The sequence below is a fragment of the Chaetodon auriga genome, chromosome 15, assembly GCF_051107435.1.
Source record: "Chaetodon auriga isolate fChaAug3 chromosome 15, fChaAug3.hap1, whole genome shotgun sequence".
In the NCBI taxonomy this organism is placed as follows: Eukaryota; Metazoa; Chordata; class Actinopteri; order Chaetodontiformes; family Chaetodontidae; genus Chaetodon; species Chaetodon auriga.
The window spans coordinates 11,202,800-11,227,105 of record NC_135088.1 but is presented as its reverse complement, the minus strand read 5'-3'; the positions used below and the strand labels follow the sequence as shown (position 1 = coordinate 11,227,105).

At 44.9% G+C, this 24,306-nt stretch overlaps 1 protein-coding gene across 16 annotated transcripts in view; it reads right to left on the bottom strand.

The window, feature by feature from the left end:
* nbeaa (neurobeachin a) overlaps positions 1-23,602 on the bottom strand; it is an 89,347-nt gene extending 65,745 nt beyond the window's left edge. For all 16 annotated transcript variants that reach the window (XM_076749787.1, XM_076749791.1, XM_076749790.1 and 13 more), the window contains exon 1: positions 23,051-23,602. In XM_076749787.1, the coding sequence (XP_076605902.1) occupies positions 23,051-23,362 (312 nt within the window). In that variant the 5' untranslated portion in view covers positions 23,363-23,602. The remainder of the gene's footprint in view (positions 1-23,050) is intronic.
* Positions 23,603-24,306: the final 704 nt, after the last annotated feature.

Below are 24,306 nucleotides of genomic sequence, written 5' to 3'. Positions count from 1 at the left end.
TGTCTGCGTGCTATATGTCTGCTGTATATAGAATATGTGCTCACGCTGGAAATAGACACAAGACAATACGCTTCCTGTGTTATGATGAGAGAGAAAATCGTATTTTTTGCTTCAGAGCAATGAGCGTGTTATGTTAACCGTTAAAATACTTTCAGGAACAGTCTGAAATGTAAGAATATCAGTGCACTTATCACTCATGACTAATCTCCTCATACTCTGGAGCATTTATTGGTTTTAGTGTCTCTCTGTGTGCAAGACTTAGGTGTTACCCCTTCCTCCATTTTCCCACATTTCTAATTCTGAGCAGCTTTGCAGTGCTGCTCATTCAGAGCCTGAAGGAAGCTGGCACTCAGCTTGGCATCACTCTGGCTGTGTCAGGGAGGTGGGTGTTTGGGGGGGGGGGGGGGTCAATGCCAGGACCGTCTTCACACCACAAAGAGCTTATATGAGCAGGCACCTCAACCAGCCAAAACCAGCTCTCATAAGAGGGCGGTAAAACAAACACTCCCTCTGTCTGCTTTAACCCTTTCTCATCGGCCACACGGCTCCTAAACAGTCCTGGGGCCCATTTTCACTGATGCTGAGGTGTAAAAAAAATGAAACAAATGACGGCTGAACTCCACCGAGCTGCTTCAGTTTCAGGGTCCTGGTGTTGTGCATGCTGGCTCACTGTCATGGCTTACTGGGACTCTTGAATAGAACAGTTAATGTTATCAGTCAGACGTGCGTTGCCTTAAAAAATGACCTATATCACTGCTATTTAAGTTATTCATAAGCGCTGCCTCAAATGTGGTTCAACCTTCAATAATTGACTTTTTTTGGCCACCTGGGGGCAGCAGAGACAAGCTGTGGACACAACACTGACATATTATCTGACATGATGAACTAGTTAGCAAACACATCCAGCTGACAGGGAGCAATACTATCATTCATCTGAGGGGAGCTGCAGCGGGGAGCCGCAGATTCAGGTGCTCCTTCCCTGCAGGTTCATCAGTACGAACACTCTGACTTCCTCTGTGCGTCACTCTGCTTAAGCATTTGTTTTTGACAGTGATTATATGTAAGAACGCAGGAGATTGCTTTCCAAAAAACAGTTAACCGCTGGTCATTTTCAGCATTTGAACAAAAAAACATGGCTGACATTTTCCTGGTGAGGACAGTCTCCGCTAACCTGCATGCCTGAAAAAGTAGAGCAATTCACTGGCACTGTTAGAGATCCCCTGGGTCTTCCCATGCTAAAAATACAGCCATGCAGGCATTATATTCTTACAAATACTCATGTTTAGTTTGCACCAGAAAGGGGGTCTCCACCGGGTAACTTCTCAAGTTACATAAACATTTTGAACCTAAAAAGTGAAGTCATGACAGTGAGTGACAGCGAGCTCAACACCAGGACCCTCAAACTGAAGCATTCATTCAGTTCGTCTTTTTATGAGTACATTTTTCTTGCCGTTAAATTGTAAAATATCTTCCATAAAAAGGCCTATTTCTCACCCTGAAACACAGACTCTCTCTTCACACTCTATTACTTTTATCTTATTTATGTGCTTTTATTTTTATTGCCTTTTATTTATGTTAATAATTCAAACCCGGCTGGCCTTAGCCTTTAAACTCCACTCTGTCAGTGGTACTCTGAAAGGTGCTGCGTTCATTAAAATTTCGATTATTTCAGTGAAAACGATATCTCACAGACCCACCGCAACCCATCGCGCGGCGCTGCGATGGCACATCAAACGAGCCATTACGCTGGCTGATTGCTATGACTGACTGTTGAATATTGGATGACGCTCAAGGCCAAAGCTGGCGAAAAGAGGCACCTGTTGCTCATTACGGCTGTCAGAGATGACAGGTCAGCGAGGAGAGTGGACGGTCAATAGCCACCTCCTCTGCCTCTGCACATTCAATTGAGCCTTTGGAGCTGGCATCATCAATATGCAACTTCAAAGCCCCTGGGAGTGCGCTGGAGAGGTGTGGGCATGTGCATGTGTTTGTTTGGTGCGTGCGCTTGCATGCATGTGAGCGTGTGTGTGGCTCATTACTCATTTGTGTCCCCCGAGTGAGCCGCAGCCATTCAGTCCCTTTGTGCGCTGAGCGAGTGAGGAGACGAGAGGCCCATCTAGACATGAGATCACAGATTATACACTTAACGCTTCGCCAAGAGGCTCGACGGAGCGCAGGAGAGCAAAATTGTAGGAGAGCGAGGGAAAAAAAAAAAAAAAAAAAACAGGGAGCGAGAGGGGGGACACGAACGGGAGAAAAGCAAACAAGAGAGTGAGCGGTGTGAAGCGCAAGGGGGGGCAGGAGGAAGCCGATTGGACAGAGCAGAAAAGCATGATGGCGAAAGCGTGAGTGTTTGAGAGAGCGAACGGCAGAGATGGAGCGAAAAAGAAAATGAGGGCGGCTGAGTTCTATTGTGCTTTCTTATCAGGACGGCAGAGCGATTTTATTGCCCTCAGCCTTACAATGTGCAGCCGAGGGTTTAGTGTTTCGATGATGACCATAGCAAATCTCTAAAAAGATATGGATTACACTGGGGCTAAACTGGCCACTAAACACTCAATAATCCACATTCTGGTTTCTGCATGACCTGGTTTTTTGTAAACAGCATTGATAAGAGCAGCAGTTAATTTTATCACTGGCTCAGTCCCAGATTCGGGATAAACTTCTGATTATCTTGGTTTTTCAAAGCTTTGGGGATCTATGTGGGCTCGCTGGCTTTAACAGCAAGGGTGACGGGAATATTTAGAGCAAATCAAAAACACTGGCAACAGCTCGCACAGTGATTAATCTATTAGTCGATCCACAGATTCCACAGACAAATAATGGTTTAGGTAGACACAAAAACTGCCAAATATCTGCTGGTCCAGCTTCTTAAAATTGAGGATTTGAGAGAGGACTACTTTTGATTGCATCACATGATGCTAATCTGAATATCTTCGGCTTTTAGACAGACAAACAAGCATTTTGGATGTGTCATTTCGAGCTTTACAGCCTCTCAAATTTGAGGATATTTGCTTTCCTTTGTTCCACATTGCAGATTGAATACCTTTGGGTTACAAAGTAGGAAGAGTTGGAAATGAGGAGTTGTAATGGAAAATGGTAGCGTATGTGTCTCCTTCTCTGCCTCTGTGATTGTGATCAACAATGACACGTTGACTGACTGCAGCCTCCAGACACAGAGGAAGGAGGGGGAGAGGGGGGCGTCCCCTGGACTGCATTTCCCATGGGCCTCTGTACCCGTATCTCCACAGATGGCAGATGGGATGAGAAGCAGCCCCCACTCATGAAACCCTGATTCAGAGCATCATGATCACACACACACACACACACACACACACACACACACACACACACACACACACACAGGTACGAGTCAGCGAAATGAGTGTGTGGAATATCTAAGAGCTGTTATGCATGAAGTGAAGGGCTTCCACGTTAGACTTTACAGGGAGAGAGAAGTCAGAAATCAGAGCAGAGCAGCTTTAAGAAATACGCAGAGGAAAAACAAGGTTTCAACACACACTGCAAAAATACACCAGCGGTTACGTAAATCCACACTGGGGATATAAGGGTGGTTCAGGCCGGCAAGCTAGGCAGGTTTGTGCGTGCGTGTGTGTTGTTGTGGTGTGGACTAATAATATGTAATATCTAAACTTCATAAGGAGTGTTTGATGCTTCTCACCGCCATAAAAATTGCAAAAGGGCAGAGACGAGCATTTCCAGCGTACGCAGCATTATGGAGGATCCATACTGCATGCTGAGTTACATTATTGAGAGGTGATGAATCAATTAGAGTAAATTCTAAATACTGTTCCCGAGTAGGGCTGCAACTAATGATCATTTTCATTATCGATTAGTCTGCCGATTATAAAATGACAAAACGCTGGGAAAAATGCTTTTTCCAGAGCCGAGAGTGACGTCTTCAAACTGCTTCTTTCGTCCAACCAACGGTCCAAAACCCAAACAGCTGCAGCTCTATTTCTGAACAATGTTCAAATGTTTAAGGGATGAAAGAACCGAGACTTTATATCACGATGTGGGTGAATGTGTAATCTCATTACACTGTCAAACATGTATCTCAGTCTGTTCTACGAACTAGGTGATTACATGGAGACACAACATTAATATACAGAGACAATGGCACAGCCAGACACACTGCAACACAACAGCAATGAAGCCGGTCCCTTAAGGCAGGAAAGTCTCCTCAGTGACATGGAAGTAATTTGATTTAGCAAAATCCGGCAATAAGATTTGCAGGAAGTCTGTCATTACTACGATGACTGGTACTGCACATGAACAGAACGGCTAGATGATGCATAATGCACCAAATTCCTTTGTATTTGTTAGCAATGGTAGCTGTGGGGTTCTGCCAACCGGACTGAAATATCTAAACAATTATTTGATGAGTCAGCATGAAATGGGGCCCAGTCATTCATGGTCCCCAGAGGATGAATCCAGTAAGCTTTGGTCATCCCCTGACTGACAATCCCACCAACCAATCAGCATACGTTAGCATGCTAACATGTTTGAACTATGATGGTGGTGAACATGGTAAAAGCATCAGTATGTTAGCATGATCACTGTGAACATGTTAGCATTTCAAAGCAAGTACAGCCTCACAGAGCTGCTAGCATGTCCCTCTGTCTCTCTCCTGTGGACTCTAATTATCTAATTAAGTGCTTACAAATGTTTTGGGTTTTTTATTTGGAGAGAAGAATGATTACAATACCTTTCACGCCATGTGTATCGCAGCCCTGGGTTGCATTATGTCGATGTGTCAGAAAGAGCTAATCGATCATGGGAAACTGACAGATCTTCACCCAACCACTCTCAATGATTGGACTGAGACTGATGTGTCAGTACCTCCTTCCATCTTCCACCCACATAACCCTGGTGACTTTCATTAACCGCCATCAGAGGACAAAAGCTACCTCGAGAGGTTCAAGCAGCCAACAGAAAAGAGAACGAGCCGCACAAGGTTCAAGTTGTACTTTTTATACACGCACTGTATTTTCCCACCAGCGGAGTGCAGATGGCAGTTCATTACCAGCCGATACGTCAAACGCATACAGCAGCAACCACACTTCCTCCTTTGACATCAACACAGTTTTCATCACTCTCACTTCTCTCTCACACATGCAGTAAGCCATCCAATCACAGGGCCAATACCGAGAAAATGGGAGAAACCAAGATGGGCTAAAGATTTGGAGTGCTTATCCACTGTACTCCTGGATCATGATTTGCATTTTTCACATACAGTTTTGTTTGTTTTGTTCCCTGAAGTGCGAGTTTTATATTGAACATAACAACCAATGAATATACGTGTTTGGCATTAATACATAAAATAAAATCTGCAAATAAATGAAATAATCCTAAATCATTATAATGAGCAATCATACATGTGAAGAATCACACTTTTTTTTTTTCTTTTTAGCTCTTCGGGAAGCTGACAAACTACATGGGAACTGATTTGCACATTGCATGGCATTGGTGAGAAATTCTAAATTGAACATTTGATACAGAACAGAGCCAGATGATGTGCTAAAAATACATTTATGTATGAGCCACAATGCACTGAACGAAAAATGAGCTATGCGGGCCTGCACCATTTCATGGCTTAATTTGGCATATGGTCACGGTCACGTATGCATAAACATTTTGGTCCGAGGGGCAAAGAAGGCTTGTTCCCAATCAGTTGGATCCTGTCAGGGGCGCTGCGCAGGGAAGGTGACAAATTCCAATCAAGCCACAGCTACCTCGAATTTAGCAAATAAGTGTACGCTTTACAGTTCCATTAGATTAAAACACAGACGTTTGTGTTCTCAGTGCCAAGAGCTGTACCCTGGGCACATTTTCCACAAAAATAACCACGAATGTGCCTCTGTACGTACATCAAAGAGAAGCAAAGCTATTGAGCGTTCCCATGTATTGGCTTGTCAGCTTCTATTAACGCTGCCAGAAAGCAAAGAGGCAGAGCTGCATAAAAGAGGAGCGAGAGAGGGCGAGATAAGACAGTAATACCTGCTGAGATCTGTCTTTATGAAAGCCTCTACAAAGTCTCCAGTTCACTGCAGACCAGTTCAGTGTGCCTTTTCCCGCCTCCAACATCTGACTCAAAGCTCGTCGAGTGCTCGCTTGAAACATACTGCATCCACACATGCAGACAAATGCGCACCAACACTCGCACACACTTGACAAATTCAGCCAAAACACACACATTCAGCATTCAAAGGGCAACAGCCTTTTAAACAATTCATAGCAAACAGTCTTGTAGGTCTTAGTCATTCGCACATACACTCTCACTCAGTTCGTCACTAACACGCTCGTACAGCTGCGGCAGCGATTCACATGAATGACAGCATGAGTCCGCGCAGAGAGCGAGAGGAGTGGAGATGGAGGAAGAGAACTGGAGGGATACAGAGAATCTTCCTAAAATAATCCAATAATAATGAGGCACCATTTCATTAGCATATGCAGCTTGTTATAAAAAAAAACAAAAAAAAAACAAGAGTCAAATTTTTCAAAAGTCTCTTAACTGGAGTGGGAGGCGAAGGAGCTTTAAAAAAGAGCAGAGAAGAAGAAGAAAGCTGCAAAGAGGGAGAGATCAAGAGGGGAGAGGGAGACGGGGGCAAGAGAGCGTGGTCAGACGTCACAAACGGGGCCGAGAGGAAATGCGCAGCAACAGTAATGGTGTGAATGTTTGCTTGGGAAGCGACAGATAAGGAGAGCACACAGACGAATGCAGCAGAGTCTTTTCAGCACAACGGACAGCTCCTGCTCTCTCTGCTGACAGATACAGTGAAGAGAGAGGCTACAAATCCTTCACCGCGGCAGCAAAATTCATTGACAAACAGCTGAAGCTGCATCTGCACTAATTGTTGTATTAATGCCGTCTGTATTTTTCAAAGGCCGAAAGTCCCTGACAGCGAAGTATGAAGCTGCGAGAGCTCGGGTGTTCGCAGCGCAACAGAACCACACTGTTCTCGGCCGATATTCTCCGAGAAAATCCAGGTCAGAGGCGCAAGCACGCAAACACTACAGGGATTGAGGATCGCAGCCAAATGATCACAACTCTGACTTCATCCAACTGCAGTTTAAAATGTCTGCCACCTGATTGGCCAAAGAGGCTTAGTAACGGATCTAGCAATAAGCCTTGTCACATGCTATTGGGCAACAAATAAAACATTTTTTTTTTTTCCCCCTTTTTGTCTTGCGGAACACCACATGTGATGCTCTCAAACACCCGTGTTATTACTCACACAGTTTGTGGATTCACGTAGTTTTCACGATGACCAACAGCATCAGAAGAGCTGCGTAAAAATACACATTTTAGGGTGATTTTAATTTGCATCATGTACTGCAGATGCAAGGTAGTCAGACATATCAAAGAAAGCAATAAATAATTATATTTATGCTACAAAATGCACAAATAAATGTGACCATGTTAGTTACATAGTTACATTTCCTTCCTCCACCAAGAAACTTATCTGAACAGATTTCTCTTATCCTTGAAGGACAGACAGGAGAAGCACCAATGAAGAATTATTAGCCGTTACTGGTGAGCTGCATGTGGAATTTCAGCCCATAAAAAGCCATTTATTTACATTTTTTAGCCATGACAGGGTTGGAGATTTGAATTAAAATTCTATGTATATTCCCTGCAAAAGAAACAATTTACCATATCAATTTAATGACAAAGTATGTGCTTGAGACTAACGGCACTGGAGAATCGAGCCTGCTGGCTAAAATAATAATCCACCGCACTTTCTCATGAATAAATTTCCATTCGTCTTTGTACAACACAATACCAATTCAAGATATAGGTTTTTCAATAGAGTTTTTGTATCATCATCAAGTGACATCCAGTGTTAGTTGGATCCTTCAGTGGAAAAGCAGACAACCAGAAGAAATACACAGGACTAAATGGAATAAATACACAAAGCATCAGCAGCGATAGCCTCAGTGCTCGATCAGATAACACAAAGGTCAAACTACATGCACTGGAAATCAAAGCGAGCCCTTTCCAGTCACACAGTTACATGTATTGATGAAAAAATACTCCAGAATCACGCATGTCAACAAAATATCTTGCAGATTGTGACTTTGAGATCACTTAATGTTGATGTTCATACGCTAAAAGCGCCAGGTGGCAAGCAAACGCCTGCCCTCTGTCGCAGAAACGCCTTGGCCTCACTGTTCTGAAGTATGTGTTAAGACCTCAAGACGTTTGGTTTAATAGAAAAGGACCAAAGGTGACTTCTCTCACTGGGGGACAAAGAGGTCTAGAGGAGAGCAGAGCAGGAGAAAGAAAACATATAAAGTGTCAAGGCAGAGAGTGAGAGAAGAATAAGAAAAGAGAGAAGAGGAAAACCAAGAGGCAGAGAGAAAACTAGCACGGAGGAGAAGTGGTGATTAAGAAGGCGCCATTGAAAGGACAGCGTGAAACAAACGAGACATGCTATTGAATTCTACCAGACACAGACAGCGCACAGAGAAGTTGAATGGTGAGGTGTAGGAGGGGGTGTAATGGTGTTGTCTTCGAGGGCTTTTTTTTTTTTTTTTTTTTTTTTGGCTGTCTCCTACTTGGAAAAATCAGATTCTGTCCAGGACAAGAGGCTGGGCAATTTTCCTCTCTTATCATTTTTTGCTGAAGACAGGCGGTAAGGAGGGCACCCTTGTGTGTTATGTCACGGAAGCCTCGGAAAGGAAGGACTCAAGGCTCTGGGATTGGGTACTTTAACGAGGCCTTCGTGCCTCGTCTCCTGACTCGACTCAAATGGGCTCGTTTCTGAGAAGCTGACAGGAAGTGAAGTCCTACAGGGCATCCTGCATGCTGCTTACATCTCACTGGGCTTATCGGAGATGAAAATAGAGACGAGATACATGTCACTTTGAACTCCTTCTTCTTCATGTGCACCCACAAGGATCACAAGGCTGATCAGAGCAACAACACTGTAGTATATTAAATGTCTGGTGCATTTCAGTGTGTTAATGGATAAAATATTTTATACTTGTTCATGAATGACAACTGCCTTTTCACTGAATGCATCTATGTGTGTGTGTGTGTGTGTGTGTGTGTGTGTGTGTGTGTGTGTGTGTGTGTCTGCCTGTGAGATGAGGCAGGTGTAGACTAGCTGATGCTAAGTTCAAAGGTCAGCAGATAAGCCCTGCAGACCTGAATCAGGCCAGGCTGGTGGCAATTCACGATCGCTAATCTGTTTGTTTGGTTTGGTACAGTGCATGTGCCGCAGCAGATAGGATGTGTGCATGCATGTGTATAAGTGCTCGCACATTCGCGCGCACGCACACACACACGCACAAAACTGTGCACGCGTTCACCATCCGCTGAAACAATGGAGAGTACTGTTCCATTGAGCCACAGCTGATGGAGGATAAGAGAGTCTCAGTAATCCATCATCATAAGACAGAGTCGGGAATGGCACACGCACGCACGCACGCACGCACACACACACACACACACACACACACACACACACACAAGCACGCACAAGCACACACACACACAGACACACACACAAATTATGGTTGGAAGGGTTGGTGGAGCATGACGTAGTGTATGTTGTTGTGCAAAAAGACCACACACACTGTACACACAAGATAATCATAAGTCAAGTTAGACAAGCAGATAATGTAATTCTGAGCAGAGGAAACACACAGAAACCCACAATGCTGAACTTGTCTCTCAACATATTATTAGTTTCAACACGGGGGGGAAAAATTTGAATGAAAGTTTGGTCCAAAGACTGAGCACCAGCTGTGTCTCTGTCCAGGTGTTTCTGTGGGCCTGTCAGTGCCTCAGCTCTGCTTCAGACTTGTCCTCCGTGCTGGACAGCAGTGAAGATGAGCTGTTTGAAGCTCATGTTGTTTGAAGTAGAGCAGACACAGCACTAACAGTGCAGCAGTTGTCAGAAGCGCGTGCTTTGGAAATAAAAACCTTGGAAAGGAAGCATCTGAAGTTTGCATTCGCAGTGATCAACTACGACTCCAATCTTGTGCGTTTTTTGACCGATGCTCCGTTTTTACATAAACCATATTCTTCACATCAGCTCCTTCTGTTTTTACACGGAGAAATTTGCCTTATTTGCATGGCCTCGGGGGATGTACTGCATTAATACTGTATCTCACAGCTTCCACTACGATGGAATAATTTACAAACAGTGCCATCATCCTGGAGAATATTTTCATGGATACTAATGGACCACTGATAGATAGGAGTAAGCTTACTTTCAAACTTAGCTGCAACTGCAGCGATGTATAAAACTATGAATGAAGTAAAGCTTCAAATGCTTCACATATGAAACAAATCTATTATTCACAAGGCAAATGAGTGACTTAAAAGCAGACTGCTGATCACAAGATGTTTCATTTTCATCAGAGACCAACTCCAGTTGCCGTCTAATTGCATTTAAATTCATAATAACTTCCAAATAACACAAATTACAGCAATAGCATTATATCAAAACATACAAACACACAACTTAAGTCCAGAATAATTCTCAAGATGCTTCGGCAGGCTGCTCGGATGAGGATGTCAAATGTCAAATTCACTCTCAAAATAAAAAAAAAAACCAATTTCCTATCAAAAGGTCATATCAACACAAAATCCATTCTCAAATATCACAGCCCCTTGCTAGCATGTGCTCACGGCCTTGAGAGCTCACACTCTTCCTCGAGAAGGCCAAACAGTTGGAAAAGGAAATAAACATTTTGTTTCAAAAGGATTGCAAGATTTCGATTTTTAAAAATATATATATATCCAGTGCTTTTGCAAAGTCTAAAATAATATCAGGAGGAGAAATAACTCTGGGGATGGGGTAGGCGGGCCAGTGAGTCAGTTCTGAAAAACAAATACAGACAGTTCATAAATCATAAATATTAAGTTTGGAGACAAAAAAAAAAAAGAAAATCTCTGTGCAAATCCAGTCCCGAAGGCAAACGACACAATGTCTGATGGCAAACACTGATTTAGCTCACTGTGTAACTGAGAATGAACTAAAATTTCCACGACCTTTGGCGTAGCATGAACAAACGCAAACTCTAAGTGCGACCTTTTGGATCCATACATTAGCTTGATTATAAGAGTCCGCACCTCTCTGCATTCAAACTCTGCATTCCAAGCTGATCATTTTCCACAAACCAGAGCCTGAATGTTGCAGGGGGCAGGGTGAGGGTCGAGCAGTGCGATGGAGGGAGCGGGTGGGTGATAGTGAGTCACCACTGCCAGGTCTTGGCTGCAAGACCTCTCCTTCCACCTCCATCTACCACTGTTAAACCGAGTGTGAAAGCACTCGCAGGAGGGGTGGAGCAAGACCTGACACGATGCTACAGAGCATCAATCCTGCATGGTAGTGTAATGATAGCAGCACAGCAAACTTCAAGGGAAGGGTCGAACCAATGTCTGCTTTGTGTCGCTCACAATCAATACTTATGACCAAATACCTGCAAAACTGATGACACACAATCAGCTACAGGTACATTTACAGCTCAGCCAATTACCAAGCACTAGCATGCTTACACGCTAAACTAAGATGGTAACTAACATAATACCTGCTTTGCATTAGCATTCTAGCACGGTCATTTTGAGTGTGTTAGCATATATTTCAAAGCACTGCTGTCCCAAAGTAGAGCTTCACCAGGCTCTGCTAGCATGACAGTAGACTCTTAGTTTATATTCAAACAGTGCTGCTTTCTTCCCTTGCATGACGCAATTAAGTGCTTTACTGGCTGCCACCAGCACTGCTCTGCATGCTGTGGTGGATCTGGAGTGTTTCTCTAACACTGTGTTGGTGACATTTTCCTTACTTAGCATGAGATGAAGGAGCGGCGACTTGTGAGCGTGCTTGTTTTTCCTGCCTCTGGTAAGTAGTTATCTCACGCCCCCCCTAGGAGTCACTTTGGACGTTTGTGACAGGTGTGGTTACTGGATGAAAGACACGTAAGACCTTACAGTGCACAAATATGATGTAAGATTTAATATGGCACCAAACGGAGGCAAAAAAAAATGCTTTAATTTTGAATGACGGTCAGCCCTCGTACACATTGTTATTGTTGAATAAAGGACACTGTTCTTATTTCCCTTGCTGACATGGGCCAGAGCACACAGACCCGACTTTATTGCATGTGCTAAAACCAATGCTGCTGCAGTGCTAGCCAGGCTGCATCAACATCCACAGAAAAGAAACACAATAAAGGAGCATATCATGGCACTGCCTGGTCTGTTTAACTAGTTCTCTTCAGAGTGAGCAAGATATTACCAATGCCTTCTCCTCTTATCAAACTGTGCCGTCTTATGAAAAATCCTGGTCTGAAAGCTTCAAAATCCTTGTTTAACCCTCCCCTTCACCTGCAGCTCTCTGTCATTACTGAACTGGATTTATTAGATGAAATCCTTCAGGGATCGTAGCTCTCATCTGCATTCACGAGTTAAAGTCTGTTTCATGGGGAGAACATGCAGTCCTGATCGCTCGCTGCAGAGCGCAGATGGAAGTAATAGGAAACTAAAGGAGAAAATGTTTTGGTTTGATAGCGAGTGCAGATCTTCTAACCAGTCTAATGTGGTGTTAAATGACTTCTATGACTCCTGACAGTGTATTTCATGCTGCAGGGGGAGTGCGGGCATAGCAGGGAGATGCTAGATGTCTGAGGTATAGAATGACATCAGTGGTTCTCAAATACTGAATTTACAGTCACACAAACACAACAAAATTTGCTATAATCAACCTTTCGGCCACTGCAGCATGCAGCATGATGAATAGCTGCACAGTTAGCTATACTTCACAGTAAAGCAGATGTATTCGTGTGTGTGTGTGTGTGTGTGTGTGTGTGTGTGTGAGGAGCCAAGGGAGAAAGGCGAAGTAGGCCAGCATGAATATAAAATCACCCCTGCCAGGCAATGATGTGGGCTACAAGAAGGAAGGGAGCAGTGTGTGCTTTTTTTTTTTTTTTTCGGTTTTGTTTTTTTTCTGAGTGTGTACACGCGTGTGTTGGTGTGTGTGTGTGTGTGCGTGCTGCCAGGGAACATGCGCAGATGAAGGTGTGGGAGACTAAAGCAAAGGGTTTGGAACACTCATTTATCAACTCTCTGGGATGTTGGGGGCACACGCTCACCAGCGCACAAACACCAGGTAATTCAAACAAAGCAGCTTGTTCTAATGTGAAGATTAGTGCATTGTAGGGGTGCCAGACATACGCATACACACACGCAAACAGATGCACAAAACCACGTTAGGACAGTGTTTTTGATCCAAATGCCGTGTGAAGATTCTATAGAAATGACACCCACAACCCCCCCCCCCCCCCCCGCCTGCCGTCCAGATGCACACATTTTAGGAAGAAAAAAAAAAAAAAAACACAAAAGAGCCAGACACAATGGCATGAACCAGCCAGACACAATAGCGTGAAAACAAGGAGCACAGAGGAGGAAAACAGAAGTAATTCACACCACAAGCTTCCTGTCGCTTTTATAGGAATATTAGTACTGGAATTAATAATTTACTAGAGCCAGAAAAATAACACTTGGGCAACCAAATTAGAGTCTTAGTTATCTAAAAATAACTCGGTTAGCTTTTGTTTCATATCATTATATATCATCATAGACGAGTACTTTGAGTGTTCAGAGTCAGAAAAAACAATTACTTTGGGCCCCTTGTCACATTTTCGTTTCATTTCCTTATACTTCTTCTGGGGTGAATAACTAATGAGGCTCAATATCTTAGGTTTGTGTTTCAGAGAACAATCTAGGAATGTATCCTCATTCATTTTTGGATATATAAGCCCTGCAGAAATGGGACAAAAAAAAAACATTAATATTAAAAAGGTCCAGGTGAAAATGACTTGCAGGTGAAATATCCTGTTTCATCATTTATATATATTTTTTTATGACAGGACTGCTGCTTCATCTGCAGCATGACTGAAAACCCTTTGAAGCCTGTGTGTTTCTTCACTTTCCATTAGCGGAAGCATCTTCTGATCGGTCCTCATCACAAAAGGATCTTCACTGTGTCATCTTGCTGAAGGCTGGATCAGTTTAAACTTGGCTGGATTAAAATATGAAGGTATTTTTTCATGCAAATTAATAAAATCTAACGCAAAAAAAATAATAATGAAGGCTGATAATGAAATCTCTGTCATTGAAAATAAAAAGCAGGGATATAGCAAGCAGGGCTGAGTGTTCGGTTTAGCAGTGATTACATTTATAGCGGTCAATAAGTGCACGCTTTGCATGTGAAATGCATGTTTAATTCATGATACCTCCCCTTGTAGAAGATCATTGCAATGTATTCATAAAAGATTTCTAACAACTGCTGATGATGATTTCTGCGTCAATGCACACTATTAGAGAAGAACCAGAAACACGTCCAAAAATATAGAACAGTATATTCATTATTATCGTCCATTAGAGCTTCAGAAAAATCATTGCTGCTACTGTATGACTCAGTTCATCGCTTCATTTCTGTCACTTTCTTCAGAAATGGCAAATAAGAAAGAATAAATAAATAAAAATGAAAAAATTAAATATTTAATAATCCCTCCTCGTCTCCGCTGCTTCCACACAGCTTTTCCTTTCCTCAAAGAGTTCCTTCTGTCGTCTCCCTCCATCCTCTTCAACTCTGCATCCACTACAAAAGTAGAGTTACAGTAGGTAAGAGGAGGTGGCTGACATATGGTTAGCAGCAGAGAGTCTCCCTCTGGCCTTTCTCAGCTCGGAAAGTGGCAAAGATGAGTGGAAGGAGACAGTGAGAAGGGAACAGGAACCGGAGAGGAATGGCGCTGCAGACAGCTCCATTACCTCCTCACAATAGGGATCATCCACATTCATCCACCAGCCGCTTCACCCAACCAGGGAGTCGGGGAGCGAGGGACGAGATTACACCGGAGGGTTAGCGAGATGGATGTGCTCAGAGCAGATAAAGAATGGAGAGATAGAGGAGGCGACAGAGAAGTAACAAAAGGTGTCGTTAAGCGAGGATGGGATGGGTTTTTTTTCCTGTGTTCTCCCCATTCCCAAAAGGTGCCCTCAACCAAAATCTGACATGGCTTATCCTCGGCAAAATCCCGGCATCTGGAAATAGCAGCCAAGGAAGGATGAGGGGGAATTTAGAGAAGTGGAGCAGAATTGAGGCACTCTAAGACACGAGGAGGTGAGCGGTTTAGCCGGGATGCTTAACGGCTCACGCTTCCACACACATACAAAGCAGAGCGGTGAAAATTAAACACAACTAGTGTTATAATTATATATAAGAAAGTATAATGAAACCAGGAGGAATCGGCATTGTACCGTGAAAAGATTCATTTGGCTCCGAAGCCCGTCATTACGGAGAAGCTCTCTGGTAAAGAGGATTTGGGAGCAACGGTTTGTCGTTTAAGCGGCAACTTAAGATTTAGATGTTCAATGGGTTATTTTCCTTTGCCCAGATATTTGCGGAAGTGGAAATGGTTTTCTATGTTTGTCCAGCTTCCCTCACTTTAACCGAGGAAGGCTAACCATGCTAACAAGCCATTAGAGGCTAATCCCACAAGGTGACACGTGACTGATGATGAAACATGGTCAATTAAAACTCAAAATGTCAAAGTATCTCTGACAGTGCGCAGGCCCCCCGACCGTCTTTCACTCCTCTAACACCAGGTGCAGAAGAGAGAGGAGAGCGGTGATACACACACAGCGTGATGAGGCTCCACAGGGGGGCCGGAACTCATCAGACCCCCACAGAACGCCATACAGCTGGACCTATGTTACACCCAAGAAGAAAAGAGCACCTGAGGGACAATCACAGACTTTTCAATTTTCCCGTCTGAAACTTTCCGAATCCTCCTCATCATTTCTCTCCCTTTAGTTTACCATCTTTCTCCCCGTGTCACTATTCCTACAGTGAAGACGAGCGTCCTCCTCTTTTCATCTCCTCCGCCTCTCTCTCGTGCTCTCTGCATCTCTCTCCGGCTCATGCAGGGGTCAAGACAGCCCAGCTGTGTGATAGATCGCAAAGTCATTCATGACCTTGCAGTGGAAGCCACACCCTCCGTCCCCCACCTCTTCGACAGCTCGTATGCATGTGTGCATGTCCTCTGTGTGTGTGTGTGTGTGTGTGTGTGTGTGTGTGTGAGGCAGGGAGAGCAGGCGTGGAGTGTGTTCATGCAGTTAAAATGTCAGGTCAGCCAATTCAAGAACATTTCGCCTAGTTTTTGTGCTCCTTGTTGTCACCGTTAGCTAGTGTTGCTCACTGGCTGTAGCCCAAAGTCACAAACTGACTGAGCTTCTCCGCAGCATGACGGCGGCTAATCTTCCCCAAAAACTACACTGCAAAAAGCAAAATCAAAGTGAGATGAAAATACCTGAAATCAAGGCAACATATGCTTGTTTTTTGTTGGTCTGACGAGATGTGTCTTCTTACCAGGCAGTTTGCCTGTTAGACCGCTTCCCTTGTTTCAAGCTTTTTTGTACTTAAGTATTTTAAGAAGATATTGCAACATCTTCCTGAGATTATATTACTGGTTCACTTAATGACTGAAACTAGAACATACAGAACTATAAAGCTGTTTGATCAACACTAACAAGTACAAAACTTGACAAACAGACAAAATGTGCTTGTTTTGAGTCCGGCTGCACTACTTTCAGATGACTGTTGGGTTCTTTGAGACAAGATACCTTTACTTTTTTGCAGTGTAACCCCCAAAATCATCTTACAGAGGACGGCAAAACACTTGGTGAAGACAAAACGAAACGCACATCCTCTCTCTGGGCGATGTTTGTGTAGAAACTTCAGGGTTTCACCAGACACTTCTCTTTACCGCAGGATTAGCCTGAGGACAGTGTTCATGAAGACAGGATACAGCAGCAGCTCTGCTCGAAAAATCTATACACAGTTCAGGTAAAATACCTCATGTTTTTCATTTAGAATTGAAAAAATTAGTCGATTAATCAATTAGGCGATCAATAAACATAATCCCCCAGCTCCAGTGCTCACGTGGAGATTTGCTGTTTTTCGAGATCACTGCTGAGCTCATTGGAAACCTCGACTGGCCTCCACATAATTTGCTCCGTCCGCTACTGAATGAGACTCACGTGAATTCAGTTGAGTCACTTTACAGCAAATCCAACGCTGTCTGGACAGAAAGCCAGGAAGACGGCCCCTGCAGCTCATAGTAACGATGGACAGTGGAACAAGCACAAAATGGAACAAGCGACATCCTCTTTGCATTATGGCTGTGATTGGAGAAGTGCTGCTAGTTTCAGGAAAACTGACGGCAGAGCTAGTGTGACATTGAACCCATCATCCTGACCCGTGGTCTCATTAGTCGATGGCAATAACACGTCGCCGCCGCCACCATGTTGTGATGCTGTATATAGGACCATTAACTGTGTCCCGCAGTACAGAAACTGCCTCATAACTGGAAAACCTAAAAACAATGCTATAAAACAGCTAGCATCTGCTGTATTTATTCATAAATCCATCAAAGATCATTTTCTACACTCACTGGCGAGGGATGTTTGTTATGAGAGTCATCCGCATGGCTGTGCGAGCACACGATGACGCATTGTTATTCCCCCGCATGGCCGTGCAAGCAGATTACAGTGCTGCAGGGAAATAGTTAGCCTCTGCCCCGAGTGCGCAGCCACAGGGCACACTTGGAAAACAGTTCAATTAAACTGAATTTTGTACCGCCGTTTCAAACCCCCACAGGGAAAAACAGTATGTCACATAATGTGTTTTGAAGCTGGGTGACCTATTCAGAAATTTGTGCAGTATAACATCAGCGCGCCGATGTCACTGCACTCCAGACAGGGGGTCAAGCAGTGTAAACACATGACAAAACAGAGGAACGCTCTCTTGTCTGATGCTGTGCTCATTTTTACTTTCCGTCTTTTCCTCATCTTCACTTTCTTGACTTTTTTGTTTGGTTGTTGTATCCTTCAGAAAAGGGAAACATCAATAGGTTGCCACCGTGCAACCTATTGTGCCTGAATTTGTGGCTGAATGTCAACATCTGAACATCTGACTGAGTGCATGCGCATTTTTGGGAGGATTTTTTTGTGTGTGTCAGACTCGTGTTGTGCTGACTCCGGCTCTGCTGGCTCTGGACTCGGTATCAGGTGACCTTGGTGATTGTGGAGTGTGTGGACAAGAATAATGAGACGTTTGCTAACAGAGACTCAGTGGGACCGCTAAAGGGGCTCAGGTGGGGACTGACACTGCCAGAAGATATTGCAGCCGACCAAGGAGGAAGGTGAACAAGAGAATGAAAAGCGAAGAGCGAGCCGGAGTGAGCGCCACCGATCTTTTTCTATGCTGTTTTGATCCCTCCCAAAAAAAGGCGTTACAAATAAAGCAGTCTATAAATAAGCACAGCTGCTGCTGTACTCAGGCAAGACTGACAGTACCGCCTGCAGATGCATTTGAAATATACCTCTCAATATTTCAAATAAAGAACAGACATGAGAGTACAGTTCAGATAGATATATCGCATGTCAAACCCTCTTCCTTCTGTCAACAGACATCCCACCTCACCTGCTTCCTCTCATGTCCAGCATCACAACATGTCAAAGCAAACAGCCACAGCCTGGTGGAAGCGGGTGACCATCAACTAGAAAAATTGGAGGTTTCAATGCGCTGAACCACCAGTGCAGTGACAGGAAAGGGGGTGACAGGAGCAGTAATGGGTCCATCAACACACCTTTAAGACTTTGAAGGAATCTGATTAGAGGTATTCCAGTAAGTGTACTTTTTGGTGAAATGGAAGTCATCACTACGTTGACATGTATGATTCCAGTGAATAATTTCCAGTGAGACACATGCCGTCTTCACTTAGAGACTATTCTTACAGAGGAGCACAATATCGGCAGCACCAATGAGCCTGCGGTGGACTGCCTGCTGTATGTCTATTAGTGTGTAAGTTCATTGAGAAAAAAGAAGAAGCAGAGTCAAATTCTTTGTATGTGTTCAAAGCTGATTGTAACAGAACAGAGTTGCAGCCATGACAGCAGACATGGAGACGTAGACGCTTCACGCACATCTTCAACCCAACAGCACAGAAGATCTATGCGATCAGCACAGTTTCAGGGTGGACACCCGAGATAAGAGTCACCATATCATGTCTGACCGAATGTGAAATATGGTCACAATCTGTTGAAAAGTGCTTGTGCAGAACACGATGATGTCACAGTGAAGGTGACCTTTGACCTTTCGCATTTCAACTGTCATGACTTCATCATTTTATCCTATGAGATATTTGTCAAAATTAGTGTATGAATTCTTGATTTATGGCAAAAAAAACACGTAATGTGAGGTCACAGTGACCTTTGACCTTTGACTACCAAATTCTAATCAGTTCATCCTTGAGTCCAAGTAAATGTTTCTACCAAACTTGAAGAAATTTCCTAGAGACATTCCTGGGATATCGCATTCACGAGCAACAAACGGACGGATGAACAAACAACCCGAAAACATAAAGTCTCCTGTTGCGGCCATCACCGGCACAGAGGGAGAGAAACTGAGCGAGAGACTCTCTGAATGGTCTGATGAACATGAAAATGATGTGAATCATATGCCATGGCCGTCACCGCCACCAGATCTCAACCCAACTGAACGCCTATTGGAGATTTTGGAGCGACATGCTTTCCACCACCATCATGAAAACACTAAATGAGAGAACATCTTCTGTCAAATTGTGTGTGAAGGCTCATGAAGGCCCATCGCTACGACACCTGTCATTGCTTTTTCCTTTCATTTGACACCCAACTGTACATAAACCAGGCTTATTCGCCACTGATCCCACTGAAATGTAGCCACAGCAGTGTACGCTTTTCTCATTTATCTAATTCTGTTCAGCTCGTTGTGGCTGTTTAGCCCACAGTTCCTCAAACCCTAAAAACATTAGCTCATAATAGGAGACAGATAACCTGATGCGGCAGATGGTTAGTTACACAAAACCAACTGGGAAGTGGCCACTTTCAAAAAAATACTTGGCAGGTGATTGGATGAACCATCTGTCTATCACTGTCTGTCTTCAACCAATCAGATCAACAAACCGTATGACTTAGTAGGAGAGTGAAACTCATGCTGAAGCCAAATGGGGGACACTGCCATTGAGACAACCACTCAGTGCCAGTCAATGAAGGAATACTCTCCTGTTCTGATGTAACTGATGCTATAGCAGCATCTACGCTAACCACCAATAGTCGCGCTCTTGTCACATCTAAACCACACCCACCCACAGCTGCAGGTACTTCCTCATCGAGCACCGTGTGGTCCGAATGACTGTGGCTCAGCCGCAAGCGCACAACTGGAAGCCTGCGTCGTGTGACCTCGTGAATCAAGCTGCCTCGCAAGGTAAGGCGACAGAGAGACGGACAGACAAAGGAGGAGAGAGACAGAGAGACGCTGTGGCAGAGTGCTGTGACAGAGGTCCGGAAGTGGAAAGCAACACCAGGTGGTCGAGCGTCTGGAGGCAGGCAGTCAAAGAGCAGTGTTGCCTTGACAACTGTGATGCCTTGTTGATGGTAATCGCTGAGCACCTCGCCGCCAGCAACCCACACACACACACACACACACACACACACACACACACGCAATGTAGGTGTTTCTATACTAACACACTGCACGTATTGTATCTGCACGTTCACTTTTATTCAAAATCACTGTTATTGCATTATGATAAACAATAACAAGTCCAGTGTGTTGTCGGCTACACGGACAGCGGTGCCGATCAACTGATTCTGCTCTGTTGTTTGTCACTGCATCATCATCGGTGCAGCCAGCACTCCGGCCCGAGTTGATTTTTATTGTCTTCTCTCTCCTTTTCTTCCCTTTATTTCCAGAGACAGTACAGTTCATCACTCGCCAAAGGGCCAGCATCACGCCATATAGAACAGGGGGCATATCTGATCCAGCAGACAAGCCATCTGTTCACCCAAGCCGCAGTGGGATCTGATCAATACGGCCACGGTGGACTGAGAATGTGGCTGCTGTGGTCTCCCACATTGACTGGAATAATGGATCGGCTTTTGGGTCACAGTGGACTCATTGTACCAGCAGCATGACCACTGAGGTTCCTGCCTTCACACCTCTTTGTCTCAACTCTTTTAATTAAGGAGCTGGGCAGCAGAATTCCCTAACAGGCTTAGCTATTGGCAGCCTCGCAACCAGAACTGATTGTTCAATTCAGGATTTAGCAAGTAAAGCTTTGTATGGCTAACACATAGTGCTGTAATTTGTCAGGGTGTCAGGCCTTTGTGTGTTAATGCATCAGACCAACACTCGCAAATAAAGAGTGAGGCCTGAACGCGGGTATTTAAGTAAAACAGAGTACATTTCAGTTGAGTGCTCTGGTGAGCTTTCACTGATCTGATGTGGACCAATCCAGAGTCCTTTCCTCTTGCGCTGCATCAGCTGGTGATTTCTGAGCACATAGCCACTGCAGCATCCTACCACCTCATCCTCCTCCTCCTCCTCCACTCTCTCTCTTCTCCTCCCCCACCCTCCCTCAACCCCCTCTCCTCCTCCTCCTCCTCCTCCTCCTCCTCCTCTCCACCTGCTTTTAAATGCATGGCGTTGCCCTGCCAAGCCAGTCTATGCAGGCAGCATCACTCCTCTCAGCCCCTCCAGAGTGAAGGAGGAGGCCGTGGAGCAGGATGGATGGTTATCGGCCTGTGCAGCCAGGGAAGGAGACAAGGTCGGAGTGAGCCAGCAAAGCCCCCCTGCTCCGTGTAGAACCAATAATCGATTGGGAGATGAGAGGCGACCTGAATCCAGACCGCTCACCAGTCTGACGAGGAGGAAAATGGTTTAGCCCAGCTGTAGGCTGTCCTGCTCCAAGCATCCAGTGAGTAAATAGGCCACTGGCTACATGAAAGCCTGAAATAGTCAACCTAAAGAGAGCACTGCACTGAAACCAAGCTATAAATTATGTCTACAATATTCTACTTATTCCACAGAAGAAAATGAATAATGACCAGATCCCCCCTTTCCATGGCAGATATGTAATATCATGCAGCACACGCCATCGCCTGATGCATGGAGGAGGGAAAACAGCCTGGCAGCATCCAACACACACGTCCCATAGCCTCCCAACGAATTAGTCTTCCAGATCTACGTCTGCTGTACATTTTGCTCATCTGTTTCGTAACGGGAAACACCAGTCATGTCAAAAGCCCCAGCTGGATTAAATCCTGTGTGTAGGGTAGGCCCAGCATCGCCGACACAACCTCCGATGGAGGGGGTAAAGATGGAAGGAGGGGGGGGTGGCAACGTATATCTGATCCATAAATAAAATAATCGCTGTTTGAAGCACAGCAACACCACTACCCGCTTCACAGCTACCTATACATCACTGCTTTGCGCACAGGATGCAGGGCCCTGCCTCCAACAATAGGCCTATGCATAATTTTGAGCCATTCTCATGCACACATATGTCGATGGATAGCATAATGCTAGTCGGCCTTTGTCCGTGTTGGATTGATTTTGTTTCGGTGCTCGACAGACGTGCAAACCTGCATGATTTCGCTCTTTAGGAAAGCGAATGAATTCCGTTTGGGTTCGGTGTTGTGCGCAACATTATGACCATTCGCCGTTTGGTAGCTACAGCCTGCCCTATGCATCACTTCATGGTGCATATCGGGGTCAGGAGCAAAGCCTGCATACACTTTCACCCTTTATCCACTACAGTTTGACTGCAATTTTATTTTTCCTTGTTGCGCCGCAAACGGGTCATTTAGTCAACAATGGCCGGTGATTATACCCTCCATGCCTTGGTGGGGTCACATGCTTCATTCAGCTCCTCTCGGCTTTACAATAATACAGCCTCAGCTTATTTATTCCCCGTCATACAGCCTCATGAATGCTCCTTTTTCTCCGCAGAAAAGAAAAAGCCCACATCCATCCCCCGAACAAACAAATGACATCATCCCCTGAAAGCCACACAACCATGGGAGTGAAGCATCGTAAATAAAACATAGCGGGTTAGGTCTCTGTGATTCTGCTGTGCTCTATGGCTGCCTTTCTGTTTTCTAACACTGCTCGATCCTGCTTCCACTCACCAGGTTCAGCACCGTCTCCACGATGTCCCTGTTGCTAACCTCCCCGACCTGGATCAGGCCCACCAGCACTGCGAATTTCATCTGGATATTCCTGATCGGGACAGCGGGGTTGATCACCCCGGCCGGGAGGACCATAGAGCCGGCTGCAGACACCATCCTTTCCCCGGTGGCGCCGGAGCCAGCGCCCGCGGCGACCTGCTGCTGCTGCTGCGGCGGCGCGGAGGAGCCCGGCGGCGGGTGGGAGTCTCGGTCTGTGTCCGCGAGCGAAGAAGCAGAGCCCGGTGGTGCTGAAACCGGCTTCTCGCTCGACATTTCCCCTTGGAAACAGGGAGGAGAGGAGCGGTCGCCGCTGTCTCTCACACCTGCTCTACTAGCTGCGTCTGCTGCCGCACAAAAACCATCCACTGCGCAGGAAAAACCAAGCGAGCGCGGTGTTTTAAAAATCCTCTGAATTCACCCTATCCTCCCGAAAATGTGTAGGGACTCATAAGGCTGGCAATAAAGGATGGAGGTTTGACAGAATGGTAGCCTACGCTTCGCTCTCTCGCTCTCTCTCTTTCTCTCTGTGTGTCTCTCTCTCTCTCATTGGCAGGTTGCAGTCAGTGCGGTCGTCGAGAAGAGAACGCCATGTTGACGCCCCCTGTCTGCGGCAGCGCGCTCTAGCCACGCATGCGCACTTGGGGACTTTCTAGTAGGGTGCTGAAGCAGAATAACATGGAGCCATTTATGCTTGGGTTCATACAGAGCACAGCAGCACCTGAACAACTGGGTGTTTTTTTTTTGTTTTGTTTGTGTGTGTGAGTGTGTGTATGTGTTTTTTTTTTTTATATTTAATGACTACGGATATGCAAATGCAGAATACTGAAGAAGAGCCACTATGGCAATAAATACTGGTGGGCATATTGTGGGTGCAGTTCAGGGGCAATTCAGAATGAGTTCATGCAGTTTAGGGAGTCTGGCTTCCAGACGGAGGCTGTTTATATATTCAGAAGCCATCCATCTGTCCCACTTATCGCTGTCCCTTGTTCAACGCAGGTACCTTTGTTTCCTCATTAAGCATCGCACAATTGCTCTCTTGACACTCATCTCTTCTAGTATGATTTTTCTCACTTCCAATCGTCTTCACTTTTCACTTTTCGCACACACCTTCTCACCACCTCTCTTCTTTATCCTCCTCGTAACTTCTGTCTTGAAAAGAATCGTTCCTATTTCCTACAGGCCCTGAAGTAAAATGTATTGCCTTAATATTATGCTGT